Genomic DNA, 24592 nt, shown 5'->3' with positions numbered 1-24592 from the left:
AGGACAGTCAGTATTTGAGTCTCTCACAGATGTGACAATCATACCAGCGCTAGGTGCATATGATCAATAGCACAGTTCTTCTCACCTTCAGAAAAGGAGATAAAGCATGGATCATTAAATCCATATATATCAACCCATCCGCTCTTACTCCGGTCCAGTCCCAGAAATCCGCCCTCCCATGTCCTATCCATGTCCACCTATCTCCGCTGGTGCATTATTTTTCCCAAATGTCATTGCTAAACAAGCTGCAGGTCTTATTACACAACTACTCACATTCTGCAGCGCATGATGTTTTATTACCTATAGACTCATTGTGTGCTCACTAACTACACTACAATTCTTGCCTATGCATTCCAGACATTCACATGCTATGATATAAACAACTGAAGTACATACAATTGGGTAGTTCCCTTTCCCCTGGACTCAGCTCTATAGGAGAGTTGTTCTTGCGTTATTTTTGTAGACCTTGCACTATCCATCTATTTTGCTCCTTCTTGACAATCCTGCACAATTTGACCACTCTGAAGTTCCATACCACTAGGATCTTACCCTTAAAGCTCTTGCAAGAATACCCAACCCGTGACAGGTAGTTTAGCCCTGTTCTTCACTCACACTATATCCCTTGCAACTGGCTGCTCCATAGAGTGCGGTTGATTTTGTGTGTGTTACATCTGCTGCACCGGCATCTGACATCCAATACATTCACATGTATCTTCTAATGGTTCATCTCACTCCTGTGATATTGACATTGGTTGATTTTTGCCTGCACTCACGGTTGATTCTTTGGTATAGGAATTCAGAGGTATACATATGGCCTGCATTCAAGTTTCTTAGGCCAATATAGGTTATAACTCCTTCACTCACTTACTTCCCTCACACATAATTGAAGGAAGTGCTTCAATAGCAGTCCTCTCAGGCCAGTCAATTAAACTTGTGCCTCTTAGGATAAGTAGTGCTAGTTGCTAACCACCTAGTACCAATTACTTCTTCACAACATGTTTGAATCCTTGCATGCTGGTGGAATTCAGTATGGATATCATCCATAGCATGTCTAGGGACATCCTCAGGCTCAGAGTGATCTAACAGATTGGAAGATAGTAGTCAAGATTCAGAACACTATATAACGACTGACTGATGGCAACTTACCTGACGACATGTCAATGTCATTGGTGTTATATTGGTCATTGTCATGATCATAGTCATGGCCATTCTCAATCCAAGCTTGCCCTATTGCAGGCTATAGATTGACCTAAAATATAAAAATATAAAACTCACCATTGTGATGTGCAGCTTGTGCTGATAAGGCTGGCACAGCAGCTGCTGTAAATATTAATGTTATTAATGTTAGTAGAATCGTACTATTAGCAAAACAACCCACGATGAACCTTGTATGCATGGGACCAAAGCCCATTGCTCAGCATCTTCTTCAGACTCTCTTGCACATCGCTCACAAGCTCTTTGGTGACTGTCAAAGCCTTTTGGCTTGAAACTGCATCCACAAGTATCACAGACTTGCCATTTTTTGTCCTGTATGTATTGTAGATGTGCGGACATGCTGTGGTAGTATTCAGTACAATGTTAATATCAGGACTGAGGTAGAGTACAGTGGGGGTAATGCAAGAGATGTTGATGGCAGAATATGGAGTTGACATGCGGTTGCAACATGCAGACTGCATTGTGATGAACATGACATATGGATGAATAACAAGTCACTAATAACTTACATCACCAGATTAATATGCATTGACACATGATACAGACAAATTTAAAGCAGTGGTCCAGTCTAAGGATTCAGAAGATTCAGGTAATCAGCAACTTGAAGTGAATAATCAGCAAAATTGTTAAGACCACAGACAATCCCACCTACCAATGATGAGCCAGAGCAAGATTGACATAGTGTGGTCCAGGCAATTCAGATAATCCTGAGGGATGAAATGCTTGATGGCAGTTCAGAACAGATGATGTGACAGTGATAGTCACATTACAATCAGATTGTATTTGTGCCCTGTTTGATTCAAATAAGCCATGCTTACATTAGAATAAGACGAACACAAATCACTATGTCCATATCAATCTTATCATATCTATGGGTGCATTTGCAAAGCATCGAGCTGTGTTACAATCACGTCACACACATTACAATGTTCAATTCAAACCTTATCTCAATCATTAGTCATTGTAATGCAGGTGGGGAATTTCTGACAAGGAACTTGTGAGTTGTGAGCACAGATTGTAGGTCTCAACTCATTGAAGAACACTCTGATCATGCAGGCAGTGGTAGCTTGACCTGCTCCACTGTAATCAAATTTCAGAATTCATCTACTCCATGGACCGAGCAGTGATAACTCAAAATGTGGTTATCTGGTTTGGAATGTGATGACACATAGTTGGGTCCAACTTGCTTGCTTCCCACTTACCTGCACTGCCTGCTGGTTTTATACATACTCTCCAGCAAATAATGATGTCCATTGTGACAGTCAAGTTTTCCTTGGGCTTAGATTTACTTACTTTCATTACCTTTACCTACCCCCACTTTCTTTAGCTTATGTTCGCATTTTTGCAGCTTATATAAGCATGACCTCTTACCTTTCACTCTTTACCTGTAGTCTGAGACTACCCATTTTATGATAATTTCTTCTACTCTCTGAGCTCTGAGTCTAGTACAGACACCCTTGTGGGTCAAATAGCAGCTAGGTACAGCACTTAAGACCCAACATATTGGCTAGGTACTTTACCAAGTATCTAGCCAAGTTGTGTTACTCACACCATGCTGCATATTCAAGCTACATGCATCAGCAAGAGACCCATAATGTTTGCTTGTCGAAAAGAAGTTTGATGCTTATGGTGAGCTTACAGCACTAGTGATGGAGTGATGCAATTGGTGGAACAGACTTTTCTGTAGTCATACTGAATATTTCAATGTAAACTAATACTTGTCAAGGGTTTTGGACTAACCCTAAACTAGGGCAGTGATACTTGTGAAGCTTTACAGCAGTAAATGCATGAATTCAAAACCATTGTGAGCTATGATACTATGCAAACTCTGTACTGAATATGTGATAACTCTCCTTATCCATGAAAGTGTTCAGAAAAAAATGGTCATAGCTTTCCAAACAAATAGCTGAAGAAATATTTTCATCTACCTTTTCACCATATTCTGGGATCAACTCAATAGCATGCATTACACTCATCAATGGGATCACATCACCACATCTGCATTTACCATGCTGGTCTTCCACATATGATCACTCTACTGTCCACATTGCAAGTTCAGGGTGGTTGTTAGGACCAGCAATGAAGTGGTAGTACTGAATGTAGAGGAGTGGACAGGTGTCATATCCGCATATCTGGATCTCAGATCCAACCCTTATCTCATCTCAGATCCACATCTTATCTCCCTCCAACATCTCATCATTCAATCTGTCCACTTGTCCAGTCCAGTCCACAACTCATCCAAATCCACAACCAGTGCTTGTCTCCTTTCAGTAACCCCCTAACTCTGGTATTTCAGTTATCTGTATATCCGTCCTGCTCCCTGATCCACTACCTATGTTTCATTTCCGTTTCATGATTTGTGATCTGTTTCTACTTACCAATAGACTATCCACATGCTTTGTACATAGCCTTGGACTCTGCTGATTGATCATTCCATTAGATACCTATAGTATATAACCTCCTGTAACTTTCTGTAGTACCACAGTTTGAATATCATCTTAGTTCTACTCATTCCTGTCCTCTGGACTTGAGTACCTCTACTCTTGTCACCCTCTGAGACTTAGGATTAATTCCTATAGTCTATCTGTATCCACCTCTGTCTCCGACAGTCCATTACTGTTAGTTTCTAGTCTGGACTCATCCAGATTAGCCCTATGATACTTATCCCTCATCCGGAAGTCATCTGGATCCATTACGCTACTCGTCTGACCTTCCGGACACGTTAGTCTTGCCTTCCTGAAATAAGGGGCAATACTTGGGTAAGGGGCACAGCGCATGAGCTGAGGCCGAAGCCCTTCGGATCCAGTTATCCTTTGAGTATGACCTTAACAACAGGATAGATATGATGGCAAGACCAGGTCAGAAGCTTGTGGAAGATTCAGCTGAAAAATAAGTTGAACTTGTGTAATGTGAGTTGCTGAATATGATATACTTTCATTAGTGTAGGAACATGAAGATAAGAATAGACATACTGATTTGGCCATCATTGCCTGTGATGTCAATGAGGACATTATCACAGTTTCCAAGGGGGAATTCATCACCTGGTGGATATGCTTGTATCACTCTGCTCAGCATGATCAACCATGGCTCAAAGGCAGAATGAAGCTGCAACTGAAATTTTTTCCATGTGGAAAAGTGTCTGTATCTGTAGTCCCAGTGGGTATGCTCATCAGTGGAGAGAGAAGAACATCTGATGCACTAAGAGAGTGTGTTATTGAAGTCGATGAGTGAATATATGGTATGAATATTGGTGGGTGACAATGATTTGAAATCCAGTGTCAACATTAGATGAAAGGTAGTGAGAGCATCTTCAGAAAGAATGCCCTTGAGGAAATGATTATGAACTGGTCAAGGTCCATGAATGGAATGTGTTTCATCAGGGAGGACATGAGAAACCCAGGAGAGCGCTGGATTGACAGTTGTCACTGCCTTGTCTTCAATGGATATTACATTGACAAGTGATGTGCCACAAGAACATAACAGCACATACAGGTTAAACAACTCCATTGACTCCTGGCGGTTGAGAATCCATACAACCTGCTCCACAAAGTCATTGACTTGCCAATTTGTTTGTCCAAAGAGATCCTTGCAGTGTGTGATGAGCAAGCACTCTGTCATATCTGCCGAAAACTGCATCAAAGTGCCTAGTCTCTCGACTGTACCTCTGAAGCTTTGTAGGAGCTCGAGTTTGGGAATAAAAAAATCTTCCTTAGCACCCTTCTTTCCCCTCCTTGCCTGGGCCTTGATGACAGCATCTTTGGTTGCATGAAAGTCTGCAAGGGCCTGTATCATTGACAGTAGGGTGTCATATGCCATTCCAGACTCTCAACTCTAAATCCACTTCTCCGGATATCCAGATCCAAGATCCAGATCTCAAATGATCTGATCTATCTTTATCTCCCTTCCAGAATCCAAACCCTATATCAGCGCCCAACTCCATTTAGACTGCCCCTGTCTCCGGACTCCGGTTAACCATGTTTCCCTTTTGATTATTGATCTGTTACATACATTTCATTTCTGGTGTTCATTATTTGTGATCCGTCCCACTTACTAATAGACTCTGCATATGCTTCATACATAGCCCTTATGTTTGCTGACTGATTCCTATATGATACCTACAGTATATAAACCTCCTGTAACTCTCGGAAATACTCCAGTTCAAATATCATCTTAGTTCCTGCTCATTCCTGTGTCCTCCGGACTCGAGATAAGTCTCTTGTCATATTCCAAGTCTTAGGATTGCATCCTAGACTACATTTCTGACTCTACCCCAGGGTAGTCCATCCTCTGTTAGTTTCTAGTCCGGACTTCGTCTGGATTAGTCTTATCCACTTGCCCAGGTAACATCTGGACGTCTGTCGGATTTATCTCACATCTCAGATCCGGACGTCCATTATCTGCCCCAGTCAAATCCTGGAAACTCCAGACGACTGTCCTAGCCCTCAGAAATTAAGGGCACATACTCAGGAAAGGGGCACAGCGTACAAGCTGAGGCCAAGCCCTTGTGATCCAACCCCCCCAAGCATGCGACCTTAACATAGGGTTTCTGCAGAATGAAGCAGATTTTTGGCAAGATATATGAACTCAATGAGGGCACAAATTGCATGAATAAATCTAGGTGGAGTGGCACCTGCAATTGAAGCAACAATGGTGCATTGGATATTGCAATGCTCATGGCCTGTCATTTGGTTGACATGTGTGATACCTTTGGTGAAGTGGCATGTTCCCACCTGCTTATGCTGAGTGATGAAGCAAGCATTGAGCTCAGGTTTTCCTACTACCTCCTTGATCCAATTGAGTGGATGGTCAGTGAAGAATTTGAGGCAGGTATGCAAGATCTTGCCAGTGAGAAAGACAGATGGATATGCAAACCTCCAATCATGCCAATATGGCATATGGACTCCAGAGAGATGGACAGCTTTGGCTGCCTTCTGGAATTTGTCGAGATCCCAAACATCAATTGTTTGGGAGATCTCATAGATGAGTTGAAGTGTGTGTTGCCCTGTATGAGGAGGGTAGAGAACTCCATCACCAAAATTTTCTTGTAATGCCATTGTTAGAGGAGATGCATTTTTGCTGACTGCAGCAATCATGCAAGCCTCTGGCAGGTCGCATACATGAGCAACAAGTGGTATAAAGACATAACAAATGAATCTGGAAGGATCAGACATAAAGCAACCTGTCTTGGCTGCCAGTTTAAGGTTGGCACAGATGAGATTGACACATTTATGCCACAGCCACACCTGAAGAATGGTTTGATAATCAGGATACACATGAAACTTAGCAATGGGCATGTAAGCAATACAGCACCAAGCTCAAAGTGTGGCCTTGGATCAAACATCTGAATCAAGATTGCCAATAGTGATGAAGACAGGGTGCATCTCAAGCCCTCCAGTGGTTCTCGTCACAGGAGTTTTGTCAGACCCTAAGATGATTGGGATTTGCATAGCGTCCAATGGGAGGTGGTCCTATATGGGATCAATATTTTAAGTCATAGACTGAGGAGGGCAAACTGACCTGAATTTTCCATGCCAAATCCACACTCATATAATCTCCATACTTGCACTGATTCCTGACATTGACTCTGTGTGGCTGGATGGTAATATGGTTGGTGAAAACTGGGTCACTGAAAAGTTGTTTAATGACCTCTAAACCATCATGCCAAATGAGTTGAATGGGATGAATTGTCTTGTAGCCTGTAAACTCTAGGTGTGAGACTTTCCATTCTGCAAAGCAAGGTAGCACATCTACCCAGTCCAGAAGTTGATCTTTTGAGGTGAAAGATGGTTTTGAGCAAGTGTTAAACTGTGAAAGGAGAGTCAGACTTGTTGAAAGGTGCTCAGAATCTTCTACCCATTTCAACTTCAAGAACTTGTCAACCTGAGTCTGATTCAGATTTTTGACCAAGAACCTGGCTAGTTCCCACTCCCCCTCATCATGAAAAGAATAATAAGTGTTGATCTCCCGCTGATAATTATATTAATCTTCCTGCAACCTATCAAATAGGTTTTTTCCAACACTGAAGACATATCCAGAATGAGGATGACAGTGACCAGTGGTATCAGATGTTGATGAATCTCAGAATACAGGGGGGATAGGCAATTGCTGTGGACATGCTTCATGCAGCCAACAGGTAGACTGGGAATTGAGATGCAGAACAACAGCTTCAATGGAAGGGAAATCCCCATTGCAGTTGGGACACAGCCTGGCAAAGGTGTGCACATTAATAAGTATACTGAAATGATAAATGAGAGCAAATGATACACACATTTGCTGTAGGCAATGGGCTCCATGTTACAGTCAGAATTCACCAAGTCTTTCAAACTCTACTGCATAGTGTGCAGAGTTGTATTCACAGCATATCCAAGTCTCAAGTCTGCACTAAGGCCAGAGACACAGTTTCACAAACATTAGTTCATACACACTGGTGATTTTATTCAGTCATTCATTGACCTAGCATGTCCCCCTCACTTCCATCTTCATCTCCAACTCAATCCAGCAGTTGCCCCCCTCCATCAAGCAGTCCCCCATTGTTAAGGTCGTACTCAAAGGGTAACTGGATCCGAAGGGCTTTGGCCTCAGCTCATGCACTGTGCCCCTTACCCAAGTATTGCCCCTTATTTCAGGAAGGCAAGACTAACGTGTCCGGAAGGTCAGACGAGTAGCGTAATGGATCCAGATAACTTCCGGATGAGGGATAAGTATCGTATGGCTAATCTGGACAAGTCCAGACTAGAAACTAACAGTAGTGGACTGTCGGGGACAGAGGCGGATACGGATAGACTATAGGAATCAATCCTAAGTCTTGGAGGGTGATGAGAGTAGAGGTACTCAAGTCCGGAGGACAGGAATGAGTAGAACTAAGATGATATTCAAACTGAGGTACTACAGAAAGTTACAGGAGGTTATATACTATAGGTATCTAACGGAATGATCAATCAGCAGAGTCTGAGGCTATGTACAAAGCATGTGGATAGTCTATTGGTAAGTAGAAATGGATCACAAATCATGAAACAGAAATGAAACATAGGTAGCAGATAAGGGAGCAGGACGGATATACAGATAACCGAAATACCTGGAGTTAGGGGGTTACCGAAAAGAGACGAGCACTGGTTGTGGATTCAGATGAGTTGTGGACCAGATCAGACTGAGTGGACAGATTGAATGATGAGATGTTGGAGGGGATAAGATGTGGATAGCATCGGAGATAAGATGTGATCTGAGATAGGTGGATCTGAGATCCAGATATGCGGATATGACAGTATCCCCCCTTTAGGGCCGATCCCTAGAGGCACAAGATCTGACGATCCGGACCAGACAATATGAGGGTGAGAATTAATGGAGAAGCTGATGGATGGAGTTTGTGAGTTCTGGTTTCCACAGATATATGGATGTCAAAGCAGTCCTGGGTCTTCCTTCCTTCCCTCACTTTACCCACTCATACTAGCTTTTGAATATCATGTCTGGCAACAAATCCAGTGGTCAGAAATCCGCTAGGGAGACCCTTGTGGAGCTTCAGCGCCAGATGGCACTCGCGGAGGCTGCAGCTCAGAGAGAGGAAGAGGAAGAGGAGCAGAGTGGATGCATCAGGAAGCAGAATAGAAATGTGAGGAGGAGAGGAAGTGGATTGAGCAGTCCGAGCTCTGGGTAGTGCAGGAAGAAGAGAGGTGGAGGGCTGAGGTGGCTAGGAGGGTGAGTGATGCTAACTCTATCAGATCCAAAACTGAGGGGTATGCTAGTCCCAGTCCACTTCTATGTCCGGAGCTCAGGATGCTCCCTGCACTCGTTGCATCAGTAAGAAGAAGGCGTGCTCCTGGGAGGATGCCAAGTCCAATGCGCTGGTGAGATATTCCTTGCCGCGGATGTCCAGAACTAGGTGTACTGATATCTGGATAGATCAAGTCTTGCAACATCTGCAAGATCGATAGGGTCTCCTGTCCTGGAAGTGCGGACAAGCCCAGGGAACTGAGGCGGAAGAGGCAGCGCGCTGTGGTGACTCCATCTCTGAAATCCAAGGGTAAGAGACATCAGAGGAGCCCTACCCCTGAGGAACTGGAAGTGGAGGAAGCTTCCAATCCGCAGACCGGAATAGAGACGGATGAGGGGAGTGTGGAGTATGATGATCAGGCCTGGGTTGCTGCTGCCAACAGCATAGTAGTGGAACTGGCCCAGACCAATGGGCTTCTCCAGGAGAGTATTGGAGCTGCGGAAGGGAGTAGGTTGGTGATGGAGCGGATGAATACTAACATGGAGGACTTCATCCAGCAGCAGAGGGACTTCCAGTCCATCCTCCTGGAGGGGATCTGGAATGGATTCTGGATTGCAGATGCCTCCACTCCAGATGATGCTGACAAGGATGTTGAGGAGGAGGCTGGAGGATCTGGAGGGGACATGGAGACTGATGGGTGAGGAGCTCTGGATTTCCACTTCTACCCCTAATGTACTTGTATCTGATTCTGTACTCATTGTAATGCAATTGGACCGGGTTTGTCTGGATACGAAGAGTGAAATACTGAAACTAGATCCAATGCATTACCAAGTTCCATGGCTAGTAACCAGGACATCTCTTCGTCCGTCCCTTCATATCTGGACCACTGGATGAGGTAGAGAAGCTGACATTGTCGTCTCCAGCGGTCCATCTTAGAGTCTAGGATTTTGGATATCTCATATTCTGGTTCTCTGTCGACTTCTATTGGAGGTGGGGGTGGTTGGATACAATTAGGGATGGTGTTCAGAACTGCGGGTTCCAGTTGGGAGACATGGAAGACCAGATGTACTGACTGCATGGAATCCAGGAGTCAGATGGTAAAGGAATGCAATCCGGGACGGGATATAATGTCAAAAGGACCTAAGTTCTTTTCCAAGAGCTTCTTGGAAGGGCAAGTGGAACAGAAGTACTTTGCTTTGATGAAGACTTGATCTCCAACCTTGAAGTCTGGGGCTGGTATCCGCCTTGCATCCACAGGTCCTTGATAACATTCTTGTGTGTGGGTCATTTCTTCTTGGAGGAATTGGTGAAGCTCATTGAGGTCTATGGCATATTCCTGTGCACGGACGGAGGAAAGGTTGCGTTCCAGGTGGATGGATATGTTCAGATGGTATCCCTTGTTGGCGAAGAAGGGCAAGACTCCAGTGGTAGCACTTGGAGCATTGTTGTATGCAAATTCAGCCAAGGGGAGTAGTTCCGACCAGTTATCCTGCTGATAGTTACAGTAGATCCAGAGGTATTGTTCTAGGGTTTGGTTGGCATGCTCGGTTTGTCTGTCCCCTTCTGGATGATATCCGGACATGAAGTGGAGGATCATATCTAATGCTTTTCCTAAGGACCGGAAGAAGTGGGATACAAACTCTGTTCCCTGGTCCAAGGTTACATGGGACGGAACACTGTGCTTGGAGAACACATGGAGTAGGAACAAGTGAGCGAGGTCTGGAGAGGTGATAGTGTCGTGGGTTGGAACAAATATTGCTTGCTTGGATAGACGATCTATGATGACAAGGATGGCTGTGAAGCTGGAGGAGTCCGGAAGTTGTTCAATGAAATCCATGGAGATGGAGTTCCAAGGCTTTTCTGGAACAGGAAGTTGCTTGAGCAATCCATATGACTTATGTCTCGGAACCTTGGCTCAGGCGCAAGTGGTGCACAATTTAACATAGTCTTTGACATAGGTGCGTATTCCGGGTCAGGTATATTCACGTCAGATGAGTTCTAGCATCTGGTTCTGGCCAAAGTGTCCAGACAAGGGATGGTCATGGGTGTTCCAGAGGACGCGAAGTAGGAGGTCATTGGAATCAGGGACATATATACAATTGTCACAACGGAGGAAACCACTATTGTCCGTGGTCCATCTGGGATCCAGAGGACTGGACATCCAAGCGGACATGATAGGGTCATTAGGGAGAGCGGATAGGATATTGTTTCAGAGTTGGTCAACATCCATGAGTACAGCTGCTCAGAGCACCGGATATGCTAGGGTTGATGCTCGTAGGGACGAAGCTAACTGTTCAGACATGAACACCAGACAGAAATTATGAGGGTTAACTTGAGCATAGTCCTTATCCCCCTCTTTGGGGTAGACATCCCAGCGTCTAGTGAGGGAATCTGGTTTTGCTCCAAGTTTTCTGGGACGGAAATGGATGATGAGATTGAATTGGTGGAGGAACTCCAACCAACGTGCCTGATGGCGAGAGAGGAGTTTGGTGGTTGCGAAGTACTCAAGGTTCTTATGGTCCATGACAACATCAATAGGCTCGGACGAGCCTTCTAGGTAGTGTCGCCAGGTCCGGAAAGCTTCATATATGGCTAGGAGTTCCTTGTTGTGGGTATCATAGTTGAGTTCCGGAGCGGACAGGGTTCTAGAATAGAACACTACTGGACGAAGCTCTGAGTCTGGACATACAATGGACAGTATTCCAGCGATAGCATAATCAGAGGCATCAGTTTCAACAACAATAGGAATGTTCGGAATCCAGTGCATAAGCACTGGAGTGGAAGTGAAGGCTTTCTTGAGTGCAGCAAATGATTTCCGGCAATCCTCCGAAAAATCCCAGTTAACATTCTTGCATGTAAGCTGGGTGAGTGGGGTGATGATGTCCAAGTAGTTGAAGATGAAATGATGATAGAAATTTGTGAATCCGAGGAAGGATTGAACATCCTTGACCTTCCATGGCTCTGGCCAGTCAACGATAGCTCTGACTTTATCAGATGACATAGTAAGGCCTTCCAGAGACAGGAGATAACCAAGGTATTCTACGGAATCAGAGTGGAACTCGCATTTCTCTGGTTTGGCATAGAGTTGATGCTTCCGGAGTCGTCAAAGTACTTCTCAGATGTGTTGCTTATGGGATGCAAGGTCATGGGAATAGATGAGGATGTCGTCCAGATACACCACAATGCATATGTCAAGCATATCGGCGAAGATGCTATTGACAAAACACTGGAAAGCTGCTGGAGCATTGGTGAGACCCTTGGGCATAACTAACACCTCATAGGAGCCATAGCACGTCCGGAACGCTGTCTTCCACTCATCTCCGGAAGATATCTGGACGAGATGGTAAGTGGACTGGAGGTCAATCTTAGTGTAAACGTTGGTGCAGCTCGGAGAGTCTAAGAGGTCGGTAATGAGGGGCAATGGATAGCGGTCTTTCTTGGTGATCTTGTTCAGGCCACAAAAATCCACACAAAGATGCAGGGAGCCATCCTTCTTCTTGACAAACAGGACAGGGGCTCCATGCGGAGAGGAGGAGGAGCGGAGGAGTCCGGATGAGATATTTTCATCCAGGAACTTCTGGAGAGCTTCAAGCTCAACCAGGGAAAGGGAATATATGGTGCCTAGGGGCAGAGCAGCACCTTCCTCTAAGTTGATCTTTAGGTTGTAAGGCCTATGAGGAGGAAGTTGGCTAGCTTTTCCCTTGTCAAAGACATCCACATATTCATGATACTCCGGAGGGATCGCAGATAGATCCGGAGCATTGGATGAAGTGGATACGGAGCGGATCTTGACACCAGAAGGACATAGGAAGATGCTGAACTGCTTGGAGCCTTCTAACTTGCAGGCCCGGCAAAAGGCAACTGCGTTGATTAGAGAAATGTTAGGCTTGAAGGTATCAGCGGAGGTGTCTGGAGTAGTTGGAGGGGTAGTTTCCACTGGGGGTGGCAGAGGTGATATCAGAGGGGTCAATGGCATTCCATGAGATGAAGTCCAGAACTCGATGCTGTGCGAAACCCAGTCAATCAACAGATTGTGTCAGTTAAGCCAGCTATATCCAAGGACAATAAGACAGGATGAATCCAAAGGAGTTACATAGAATGTATTGGAGGTGACTACACCGGACGAGAAACAGATGGGCAGATCTATAGCTTCAGAAATGGTTGCATTACAAGTACCATCAAACAAACAGAGCAGAATCAGAGGAATTGCATAGGTAGGTAAATTATATTCATGGACAAAGTCGGATTCTATGAAACAATGGGAGGAACCACAATCTACAAGAGCTGGGAAGTCAGAAATATTGGAATACGTAGGGATGGAAACATATGGACAGAGAGAGTTCGGATCGGACAAGGAAACAGTGTTGAGTCATAGCTCCATTGCACAGGTTGAGTCAACACGACCCTCATCCCATGCAGAGTCAGGAGGGTCACGGATTATTTTTCGCCTTGTCTGAGGCATCCGGTTTGGTTTCTGGATTGACTGTAGCTGCGCAACCTTTGGTAGCACGTGAAGTCGACTTGGTGCAGTCCTGAGCAGTATGCCCAGGTCCACCACAGAACAGGCAGAGCTTCCTGTCCAGCCTTCTCTGACGTTCTTCAGATGTAAGCTTTCCATCCTTACCCAACTTGTTGTTAAGGTCCGGAGCTTTAGAAGCGGAGGTAGTAGATGAAGTTGTCTTTCCAGATTTGTTGTTTCCAGAGGAAGTGCTTCTGGATCCGGATGCATTGGCATTGGTCTGTTTGGAAGACTTGGCAGGAGGATTGGGTGTGGAGGATTTGGTTTCGTGGGAGATCACTCCCTTGCATTCCCAATAGTGGGCATCAATGGTCTGTGCAAGGGTTTTGTATTCCGAGAGTGTGCCAGGTTTCCCCATGCGACTGATTTCATCCTTGATACAAGCAGGAAGTTTGTTATAGAATTGTCAGCATAGGGCTCCGTCACCCCATCCGCAGACCTGAGAGGCAAGTCATTGGAATTCTACAACATACTTGTTGATGCACTGTCCATCGCGCATGTTGAGTTGTTCAAGCTGCATTTCCGCATCTCCGGAAGGGTCGTGAGGTCCGAAATTGGTCTGGAGTTCAAGCATGAACTCAGAATAGTCATCCATCCAGTCCGGATGATTGGTATGTTCGTCGGAAAGGAGGTTGGGTTTGAACCACTCAAGGGCCATTCCTTTGAGGTAGGATTGGGCAAAATTGACTTTAGACCTTCCGGTATGGAAAGTGTTGGGTTTGCTCTGGAAGTTAAGCTCGCACTGGACAAAGAATGCACGAAGTTTCTGGGGCTCAGTGCCATCAAAGACATCCAGCTCCTGGACCTTGACTTTAGGATCTTCAGGGAGGGTGGTGCGACAATTGTTTCGGGCAAGATTGTTGATAGCTCTGGATAGGAGTACCATAACGCAATCCTGTGGACCCAGGCCATCGTCTTCATCATCCGGATCATCGTCTGGATTTCCACCATTACCATCCGGCAGGTTTCTGCCAGGGGTATCATGATCAACTTCATCGTCATCCGGATCCCTTTGGCCCAGAGGGGCTAGGGCTGGAGTCCATGTAGGGGTCTCCAGATGTTGATGACCCAGAAGCTCTGAAATGCTTCCGGCAGTAGCACACTGACTAACACGATGCTGCAAGAAGCTATTGAAGGTGTCGACGATAGGAGTAGAATCACAGTGGGCGGATACTAATCCAGCCACTCAGAGAGTGTTTGCAGTTTTGGTTGGAGTCATAGGAAGTGTAAGTATACTCGGTAAGGTGTGAGTTCAAATATACTGTTAAGGTCATACTCAAAGGGTAACTGGATCTGAAGGGCTTCAGCCTCAGCTTGTGCACTGTGCCCCTTACCCAAGTATTGCCCCTTATTTCAGGAAGGCAAGACTAGCACGTCCAGAAGGTCGGACAAGTAGCGTAACAGATCTGGATGACTTCTGGATGAGGGATAAGTATCGTATGGCTAATCCAGACAAGTCCAGACTAGAAACTAACAGTAGTGGACTGTCGGGGACAGAGGCGGATACGGATAGACTATAGGAATCAATCCTAAGTCTCAGAGGGTGACAAGAGTAGAGGTACTCAAGTCCGGAGGACAGGAATGAGTAGAACTAAGATGATATTCAAACTGAGGTACTACAGAAAGTTACAGGAGGTTATATACTATAGGTATCTAACGGAATGATCAATCAGCAGAGTCCGAGGCTATGTACAAAGCATGTGGATAGTCTATTGGTAAGTAGAAATGGATCACAAATCATGAAACAGAAATGAAACATAGGTAGCAGATAAGGGAGCAGGACGGATATACAGATAACCGAAATACTGGAGTTAGGGGGTTACCGAAAAGAGATGAGCACTGGTTGTGGATTCAGATGAGTTGTGGACTGGACCGGACGAGTGGACAGATTGAATGATGAGATGTTGGAGGGGGATAAGATGTGGATCTGAGATAAGGGTCAGATCTGAGATCCGGATATGTGGATATGACTACCCATCGTCCTCTCAATTAAAATGCTCTTCAACTCCCAGGTCACCTCTTTTTGATTCCTTCCACATCTCAGCCAGCTCCCCTGATACCAGACATTCCAACTTATGTGCTTCACTCAAAGGCATCTCCTCAGCAGAGAGGACACTACCACCTATGACTTTTCCAACTTCCACTACTAACAGGTCAGGCAGCCTATTTTATGATCTATCTGCATCTCCAGACCCTTCCCATAATACTTGCCATCAGTTCATATATGACAGAACAAGCAGGAAGTTTATTCCATACCCCCCCAATCCAGCTCCACTTGAGGTTCATTTTGCAGCTCATGTTATGGGGTGAGAACGCAGGCCATATGTATCCAGTGAATCTCTTTAGAAGGTAACACACATATATTATCCAGTCCCAAAGACTCATTTATATTTTATAAAGCATGCTGGACACTTAGAAAATGGCCTTGGGCAAATGCGTCCTTCTACCCTGTACAAAGGATATCAAGCACAGCTGGCTGCTTGTGAGACTGTGCGCCAGTGCATGCTGGCAACAGCAGGGGAGATTGAAGAAGCTGAGCACTTTATTGTGTTCCTTGATGCCATGCATGTCAATAACAAAGACCAACTCAAACTCACAGAAGATCAGTTAGACAGCTTGAGGAGTCTCTTTTCTGAGCATGACTGCACAGAAGTTGACAATGACAGAGACTACCTTCAAGCAGTCTATGAGGATGAATTTGAAATCCTTAAGATTGTCTCATCCTAAGCTGAGCAAGTAGCAAAGGTTTTAGGATTGCATGTTAGCAAAGCTTTCCAATCTGGAGTCAGAGGGCCCAGATTCCCTTCATCCCAACCTGGGGTTATTGATGATGAAGACAATGTCAACAAGGCATCAGTGAGATCCAGGGCTGATGGATCTGGATCACCCACTGGCTATAGGGTTCTTGATGATGATGACCCCATATATCCAGGAACACATGCAGATCATACCAAACACCCTGGCTTCCATACTGAAGCATCATGTGTGGCTACTGCATCCTAGGCTATTGACCTTCTTATCATGGTAAGTGGGGTATGTGCATATGTTCATTATACCACACTGATCAATTGATAAGGGATGTTGTAATACACGCATCGCTCTTTCATCATGCCCCCTTCTTGACTGTATTGGTTTGTCATATGCACACCATTTTTTACATCCTTACCCCTTCATTTTCCCGCTTCTTTGACTCACGGTTACAAGTATATCACTGAGTCACAAGATGTATAGTCTGTTTGTGTGTTTCCATTTGTATCAAGATCATAATCAATGTGCCCTTTGCCCTCTTCCCAGATTATGATACTCCCTGGATGACTGGTAGATGTCCCCCACAGTGCAAAGGTAAAACAATGATTCCAAAGCCCACTTGAGGGTCCAGTCTCAATCCCTCCCATGTACATGCAGACACATAGATCAACCTCCCTGATGAACAGCTGCAACCTCCAATGACAACTTCAATCCACACCAGCAGTACCCCCTTGATGCACACAATTCATGAGTTTAATCATGTACCTCGTCATCCACCACTGAATTTTCTTGCAGGCCAAGCACAGCCAATCCCAACCACAGCTATTCAGCTTCATCATTCAACAACTGCTTAAACTCATTTGCAAGCACCAGCCAAGCAAACTCAGGTGACCCAAGTTCCTCAAATGTTGGCAGGTATAGCAATTTGCTGTCTGGTGCTGGATACAGCAGCTCGCTGTCTGGCACTGGATACAGCAATCCACTGTCTAGCACCCACTACATCAACTCCCTATCTACCACTGGCTACAGCAACTCTAACAATCCATCACTGAACTCACATATGTAATTGTATTCTTTATTGTTGAAAACTTCTAACACTGAATCTATCATATTCAGCACCAAACCCATCCAACCTGGCACCAACACCAGTGCTAAGCACATTGCCCATGGTGCCCAACCGCCTTACTGGCCCCATTCCCCATTGGCTGGGTGATGATGTTGATGCCAGGCATGCACTGACACATGACCCAGCAGCAGATGAAATACCAGATTCTAATGTCATTCATGTAAGTCTTTTCTTTCTATATCTTACAACACACTCAATGATAATACTAGACTTTGGGCCCTGCGAGGTCTTCTGAACAACATCAACGCTCCCAACACATGCCCCCAACACCAACATTGGCACCTTACTCAGTTCCTTCGCTCTCAATGCATGCTCCCACTCCTGCTTCCACCACTGCTGCAGGCCTGTCTTCAGAGGCTGCAACTTTGGCAGAAACTACAGTCCAGTCCAAGATCAGTATGGCGGCCTATGAACAAGTCCATAGCTGCTCAAGAGAACTCATCAAAGGAATCATATTTACCCCTGATGCAAATGTGTCATCTCCCACAGATCAAAAATGCATCATCAAGGAAACCATTAACAAAGCAGTACCTTCTGTTCTGAGTCTTCACAGTGAGTTCAACAATGATTTTTATAAGTGATACTGATCAAATCTTAGGCCTTACTCAATGGCCAGCCATCCCAAAGGACATCTCAGCAATTTGGTGAGCAGTGACAGTGGTGTGCTCAGTGATGATGACAATTGCATGACAGAACATTGTGATGGCATATGACCTTCTCCCGCCGCATGATTCTGATATTCTGCCAGACCAATTTTGCATCAATTGAGTACATCATCTCATTCAAGAGACTCCACATGCATACATGCATGATTACTCATTTGCTGAAGTATGTTAACCTTTTTCTTTCAAAATCATTATCTAATTAATCTTCAGGATGGGACACTTGTTATTCATCAAAAATGCCAAAACAAGTTTATTTTTTCCCTTCTCCTCAAGCTGATTTGGCTCACAAACCACAAGCTTCACTTGCTACTCAACAAGCATGAATCACCCTGCAAGGCACTACATCATGCATTTTTGTTCACATGCACAATGACCAAGTGCACACTGTTGGAACAAGGTCAACTAACATTCACGAAGCATAAGTTTTCAGCAGATGGGAACCAAAAATCATTCAATACTGTCAGTTCCTACTTGGATTCTCTCAGCAACGCTGAGAAGATGAGTCTCAACAGTTGGAAGGATCATTTAGTTGTTTGCAGGAGGTCGCAACAGGGGTCTGGTAGTACACTCATACTGTCTGATTTCGAGTTAGTCATTCAAACATGAAATTTGGATCACAATTTGTAGATTCCATCTTACTTTCACACATTTTTCACCCTCTACCTTTGATGTACTGTTAAATACTACAGTAGCAATTACTTAAGCACTTGAAATAGTATGTTTCTCTCGGATATGATCTTACGAACTACCTGCCCTGACTAAACCAAATTTGCGTTGTCTCAGACAACTTTTCCACTCGGCTCGAGGACTGGGTCTCTTTTAGATGTGTCACCACTAGTAAATGATGTGAACGATGTGTACTGAGTTTATGTAAGTCAGACTTGTATTTTTACTTCTTTCATCAAGATGAAGTGTTTTTGCCTTACTCTCATGCATAGTGTCGATGCATACTAGGTAGGGAATACGAATTCCCACAGTGGCGCAACCTCGCTTGAACCTCAAGGCCTCACTGGTCACCTGCAGGACAGAACTAACCATACCAGTGACTAAATCTAAGATCATGATGAGGTTTGGATTCGGACGCCATCCATGATTGCACCAATGTGGCAGGGCACTAGCATCTAGAAGCAACGCAGTTTAGGTATGCATTATTGCTTTCGACCGTTCTTTGATCACTGCATGCGGTTTAAGCGCTAATTTCTGAGTTCGCACACTCAGGCGCTTTGCAAATTTAGTTGTGGATATGGGGGCTTCATATTTAATAGGTGCGGTCAGCTGTTCTTCAAGGAACCTGCTCACTCCTGCTGACACTTCGATTCAGCGCAACGCAGACCTCCTTTGCTCAGTACCATGGGTTGTTGCCCGTCATTATTTCGAAGCCCTCAGCGGCAGACTGAAAATGTAGGGCATTAATCGTCTCAGTCATTAGATTCAATCACTGACCTTGTCATCATGTTGACAGATCGAAAACGGCAACGACAAGTCTGTAAACGACACTGCCGCCACCGCAGATTCCGTAATGTGAGCTTTCAACCGGGAATCATGAAGAAATGGTCTCTCATGCTATCACAGCTGCCCGTTGACGATACCAGACGAACCAGTGTCAGCATCCGATATCACTACCTCGCAGCCGTATGTCTAATTACCATATCATGATGGATAGCACTGAATATGCAGGCTACAGAGATGCACCGATTCAACGTTCTACACCACAAGCCCAGGCGCCGCCCGACCCTTCCATACCATCCAACATCGTGGATGATAATCTTGCACCGTAGGTATTTCGCGCAGCTCTGGGTTATGAAACACTTCCTCATGAGATAGCAGCGGCGCGGTAATTATACTACAGACGGCTGCCCCTGGTACACATGAAGAGCGGCCGTAAGAGCAAATTTCCTCATAAATTCCAGATGTAAAAACATGAGACACAGAGTGGCCTTCGATGTGGACCCATATGCCATTTCGTCTACATCCATCACGCGGCAAACAGATCATCCTACGTCATCTGGTGACTTAGGCGATATCTGGAAGTGCTCAATGACCATCGATCCAGCAACATCTACCGAGGTTAATATGATGTTAGCCTGCAAATCTCGCCGACTAATATCTGTTGGACAGGTTGCTGTCAAATCTATCAGGATAACGGACATACGCAATGAACAAGCCATCCAAAAAGCGAAGAAGGTATGCTAGCATTTATTCAGTAATGTGAAGAGCATTGAATGCCCGCTCACAGAGACTTCGTCGCGAAGTAGCTGTGTGGATCAGATTGAGGCATGCGCATGTTCTCACTCTTCACGGCACAGTCTCCGATTTTGGACCATTGCCTGCTCTTGTTTCTACGTGGATGCACAACGGGGCACTTAATGGATTACCTGGAGCGCACGAGCCTAACTATGGAACAGAAACTGAAGCTTGTGAGATTTATTATCTCAAACTTTAATCCTTACTCAATGAATGCCCTTATTTAGTTGAAACAGGTGGTGGATGGCTTGAGATATCGTATGGGATCGCCGTTCCAAGTACACGTTTTCTCTCTGACAACCTCTCTAGTTCACGAACAGGAAGTAATTCATGGGGACCTGACCAGTGTATGTACTCTTTGATGTCTTGGACTCCTTACTAACCCTATAATTGAAGACGAATGTTCTGATCGACAGCGATGGCAGTGCATTTTTGGCAGATTTCGGTCTCTCGGTGGTTCTCGCAGAGAGTGACAGATCGTACTACAACTCATTTGCGAGTGGTGCTGTTCGGTGGTTAGCGCCAGAATTGATCGGACTTACCGGATCCAGAAAGGCATTCTGGATAACGGTGACAGCGATGTCAACTTCCAGAAACCGAACAGTCACAGCGATGTATTTTCGCTCGGTTGCATCATGCTACATGTGAGTCGTGCATGTTAGACCCTGTTCGAGTTTCACCTGAATCTTGCATCGTACAGGTCTTCTCGGGTAAACTTCCCTTCTGGTGGCTTAGAAATGTTCGACAGCTATTCAGTGCTCGGTTCAAGCGCATAGAGCCATATCAGCTCGAACCCAGTGTGACCATTAGCCACCAGCATTTGGATTTCATGCGGAAATGTTGGTCAGCCAAGCCTGAGGTTCGTCCTTCCACTGGGGATGTTGCTTCCTTTGTGGAAGACGAACTGGCGAGGGTCCCCTCTCTCCTGTCCGACTAGCTCAAGCGATGTATGTCACGGTACACTTTGGACTGGGATTGCGGTTGTGGTTCCTCTATATAAATATATAGCATAACGAAATTTACCCAGCCAACTTGAAGGTAAACGTCGTAAATTAGGTTCGAACTAAGTATCTCGATCAGTTTGATTAACGTTACTTATTTATCGAGTTTACACAAGGGTAATTGGTACGAGTCTGCCCTAGCAGACCTATTCTTCCCTCGGGTCTCCCGTGTCTTTGTCTTGGGCCTTGCCCTTTGCCCCTGCGGCTTTTGCCCCGTGCAAATTGGCATGACGAATGTGCCGTAGGCAATCTCATGCCGCCTCCTTCAGTGGAGTTGTCGGTCTAGGTCTAGCGAGACGGAGCCGAATTGGCTCTTTGCCTTTTCTCACTCGAGTTTCTCGTCTTGTGTGTGGGGCTGTTTGTCTCCCGAATCTATAGGGTCCCACCGCTCCCGCCTATTGCTGGTATGTCCTCGCTGTCTACGATTCTCGAGACTAAGCGAGGACAATTAGATTATGTTTTTACTTTCGTCAAGATGAATCGTTTTTGCCTCGAGTGTCACTTGCGCCCAGAACGACATGCACACAAGCCATATAGGTAGAAAATAAGATTTCCCATGCAACCTCGCTTGAGCCTCACCTGCAGTTGGATATTGAGGTCCGACTCAATTAATGAAATTCACCACAGGCCCCATAGGGTCAACCGAAGATGCTACAGGACAGAACTAACCATACTAGTGACTAGATCTAAGATCATGATGAGTTTGGATGACGCCGTCCATGATTGCACCGATGTGACAGGGCATTCGCTGCGTATAGAAGGTTGTCAACAACGTAGTTTAGGCGTGCATAATGCTTTCGACCGTTCTTCGATCACTGCGTGCGATTTAAGCGCTAGCGCTAATTTCTTCCGCACACTCAGGTGCTTGGCAAATTTAGTTGGTGGGTATGGGGGTTTCGTAATTCTATTTAATAGGCGCGGTCAGCTGTTCTTGAACCTGTTCACTCCTGCCGACCCTTCGATTCAGCGCAACGCCGCAGACCTCCATCTATACTAATAATAGGCTCATTACCATGGGTAGTCTCCCATCAGTATTTCCAAGGCCTCAGATTGTGAGGCATTGATTGTCTCAGTCATTAGATTTAATCACTGACCTTGCCATCATATTTACAGGTCGAAAACGACAACCGCAAATCTGTGGACAACACTGCCTCCTCCGCAGGTTCCACAGCGTGAGCTTTTAACCGAGGATCATGAAGAAATGGTTTCTCATGCTATGACAGCCGCTCGTTGACGATACCGGTTGTACCAGTGCCGGTATCCAGTACTACTGTGCAGCCGTATGTCTGATCACCATACCATGATGGATAACACTGAACATAAGGGCTACAGAGATGCATCGTTTCAAATATCACCGCAAGTCCAGGCATCCAACGCCGTGGATGAAAATCTTGTACCGTAAGTATTTCACGCGGCCCTGGCTTATATGATACTTCCTCGCGAGATGATAGTGGCGCCGTGACTATAGTACAGCCGGTTACCCCTGGTACACCTGAAACGCAGCCGTAAGTACAAATTTCCTCATAAACTGCAGATATAATAACACAAGGCACGGTCTCAGAGTAGCCTTCGATGTGGACCCATTTGCCATTCCGTCTACATCCATCAAGAAGCAATCAGATTATTATATGGCATCTGGTGGCTTGGGCGAGATCTGGAAGTGCTCAATGATCATCGGTTCAGCAGCTCTAGCAACCTCTACTGAGGTGCATATAATGTTACCCTGCGAATCTTGCCGACTGATTCCTGTTGGACAGGTTGCTGTCAAAATTATTAGGGTTGACGACATACGCAATGAAAAAGCCATCCAAAAAGCGAAGAAGGTATGCTAACATTTATTCCGTCATGTGCAGTGTATTGAATGCCCGCAGAGACTTCGCCGTGAAGTAGCTGTATGGATCAAACTGAGGCATGCACATATTCTCACTCTTCACGGTACGGTCTCCAGTTTTGGACCATTGCCTGCTCTTGTTTCCACATGGATGCACAACGGGGCACTTAATGGTTACCTGGAGCGCACGAGCCTAACCATGGAACAGAAACTGAAGCTTGTGAGATTTATTATCTCAAATTTTAATCCTTACTCAATGAATGCTCTTATTTAGTCGAAACAGGTGGTGGATGGCTTGAGATATCGTATGAGATCGCCGTTCCGAATGCGTTTTCTGTTTGACAACCTCTCTAGTTCATGAACAGGGAGTAATTCACGGGGATCTGACCAGTGTATGTACTATTCGATGCTTTGGAGTCCTTACTAACCCTATAATTGAAGACGAATGTTCTGATCGACAGCGATGGCAATGCATTTTTGGCAGATTTCGGTCTCTCGGTGGCTCTCGCAGAGGGTGACAGATCGTACTATCACTCGTATTCGAGTGGCGCTGTTCGGTGGTTAGCGCCAGAATTGATCGACTTACCGGATCCAGAAAGCATTCTGGATGACAGTGACAGCGTTGTCAGCTTACCGAAACCGAACAGTCACAGCGATGTATTTTCGCTCGGTTGCATCATGCTACATGTAAGTCGCATATGCTGGATCCTATTCGATTTTCACCTGAATCTTGCATCGTACAGGTCTTCTCGGGTAAACTTCCCTTCTGGTGGCTTAGAAATGTTCGACAGCTATTCAGTGCTCGGTTCAAGCGCGTAGAGCCATATCAGCTCGAACCTAGTGTGACCGTTAGCCACCAGCATCTGGATTTCATGCGGAAATGTTGGTCAGCCAAGCCTGAGGATCGTCCTTCCACTGGAGATGCTGCTTCCTTTGTGGAAGAAGAATTGGCAAAGGTCCTCTCAATCCCCTGTCCGGCTAGCTCAAGCGATGTATGTCACGATACATTTTGGACAGATTGTGATTGCGGCTCCTATTTAAATATATAAAATAAGTATCTCGATCAACTTGATTAATGTTCATCAGGACGAAGCATTTTTGCCTCACTCTCGGGTGATGTGCATACAAGCCATCAAGGTAGAAAATAATATTTCCCGTGCAACCTCGCTTGAGCCTCACCTGCAACTGAATGTTCGAGTCTGACTCAATTAATGAAATCCACATGTAACCAATTTGGACTTAGCTGTAAAACTTTGGCCAAAACTAGGTTATTGTGCATGGCATCGGCCTCGGTAACAGCCCCATGGAATGAACCTCGATAACTAATTCTACGTTAGCAAATGCTGCCTGTCGTCTGACTTCAAGCGCCGAGAAATATGTGCTCATTCTAGAATGAATGGCTCTATCTCCCCTATAATAATACAACTCGAGACAGCGCCTATCTGACTCGTGTTGTGTTGTTCCGTCCACTGTATGTCCACTGTTTAGACCACGTATCCGATATAAAGGGAACTTACATCTTGATCATTAATCAA

General features: G+C 45.2%; 5 protein-coding genes across 5 annotated transcripts; 3 read left to right on the top strand and 2 right to left on the bottom strand.

Moving 5' to 3' along the window:
- Window positions 1-451: 451 nt before the first annotated feature.
- BJ212DRAFT_1302843 (uncharacterized protein) lies at window positions 452-1895 on the bottom strand (the record flags this gene model as incomplete). The annotated part of the gene is made up of 9 exons (XM_041333336.1): window positions 452-559; window positions 613-686; window positions 774-815; window positions 869-909; window positions 968-1079; window positions 1147-1227; window positions 1276-1320; window positions 1379-1555; window positions 1868-1895. The coding sequence occupies 9 exons, from the start codon at window positions 1893-1895 to the stop codon at window positions 452-454; spliced, it is 708 nt and encodes a 235-aa protein (XP_041188945.1).
- Window positions 1896-5650: 3755 nt separating this feature from the next.
- Window positions 5651-7746, bottom strand: BJ212DRAFT_1448906 (uncharacterized protein; the record flags this gene model as incomplete). The annotated part of the gene is made up of 11 exons (XM_041338611.1): window positions 5651-5761; window positions 5946-6217; window positions 6248-6403; window positions 6425-6494; window positions 6555-6615; window positions 6640-6683; window positions 6733-6807; window positions 7069-7182; window positions 7303-7420; window positions 7484-7488; window positions 7687-7746. The coding sequence occupies 11 exons, from the start codon at window positions 7744-7746 to the stop codon at window positions 5651-5653; spliced, it is 1086 nt and encodes a 361-aa protein (XP_041188944.1).
- Window positions 7747-16463: 8717 nt separating this feature from the next.
- On the top strand, window positions 16464-17964 carry BJ212DRAFT_1302842 (uncharacterized protein; the record flags this gene model as incomplete). Its single annotated transcript, XM_041333335.1, is given in 7 exon segments — window positions 16464-16466; window positions 16986-17077; window positions 17106-17252; window positions 17307-17399; window positions 17419-17476; window positions 17526-17868; window positions 17915-17964. 7 exon segments carry the CDS (start codon window positions 16464-16466, stop codon window positions 17962-17964), a joined length of 786 nt encoding a protein of 261 aa, XP_041188943.1.
- A 1367-nt stretch (window positions 17965-19331) lies between these two features.
- On the top strand, window positions 19332-21162 carry BJ212DRAFT_1302841 (kinase-like domain-containing protein; the record flags this gene model as incomplete). The annotated part of the gene is made up of 12 exons (XM_041333334.1): window positions 19332-19382; window positions 19444-19502; window positions 19554-19613; window positions 19645-19755; window positions 19892-20048; window positions 20100-20165; window positions 20218-20398; window positions 20453-20503; window positions 20535-20572; window positions 20622-20704; window positions 20746-20869; window positions 20926-21162. The coding sequence occupies 12 exons, from the start codon at window positions 19332-19334 to the stop codon at window positions 21160-21162; spliced, it is 1218 nt and encodes a 405-aa protein (XP_041188942.1).
- Window positions 21163-22061: 899 nt separating this feature from the next.
- BJ212DRAFT_1579818 (kinase-like domain-containing protein) lies at window positions 22062-24098 on the top strand (the record flags this gene model as incomplete). The annotated part of the gene is made up of 13 exons (XM_041342266.1): window positions 22062-22278; window positions 22340-22398; window positions 22450-22506; window positions 22559-22624; window positions 22678-22731; window positions 22788-22932; window positions 22984-23049; window positions 23098-23277; window positions 23332-23362; window positions 23412-23449; window positions 23499-23744; window positions 23801-24013; window positions 24075-24098. The coding sequence occupies exons 1-13, from the start codon at window positions 22240-22242 to the stop codon at window positions 24096-24098; spliced, it is 1218 nt and encodes a 405-aa protein (XP_041188941.1). The 5' UTR covers window positions 22062-22239.
- Window positions 24099-24592: the final 494 nt, after the last annotated feature.

Source organism: Suillus subaureus (genome assembly GCF_016647635.1).
Source record: "Suillus subaureus strain MN1 chromosome Unknown BJ212scaffold_36, whole genome shotgun sequence".
NCBI classification, from domain to species: Eukaryota; Fungi; Basidiomycota; class Agaricomycetes; order Boletales; family Suillaceae; genus Suillus; species Suillus subaureus.
The sequence above is the reverse complement of the archived record's forward strand: the minus strand, read 5'-3'. Positions and strand labels throughout refer to the sequence as shown.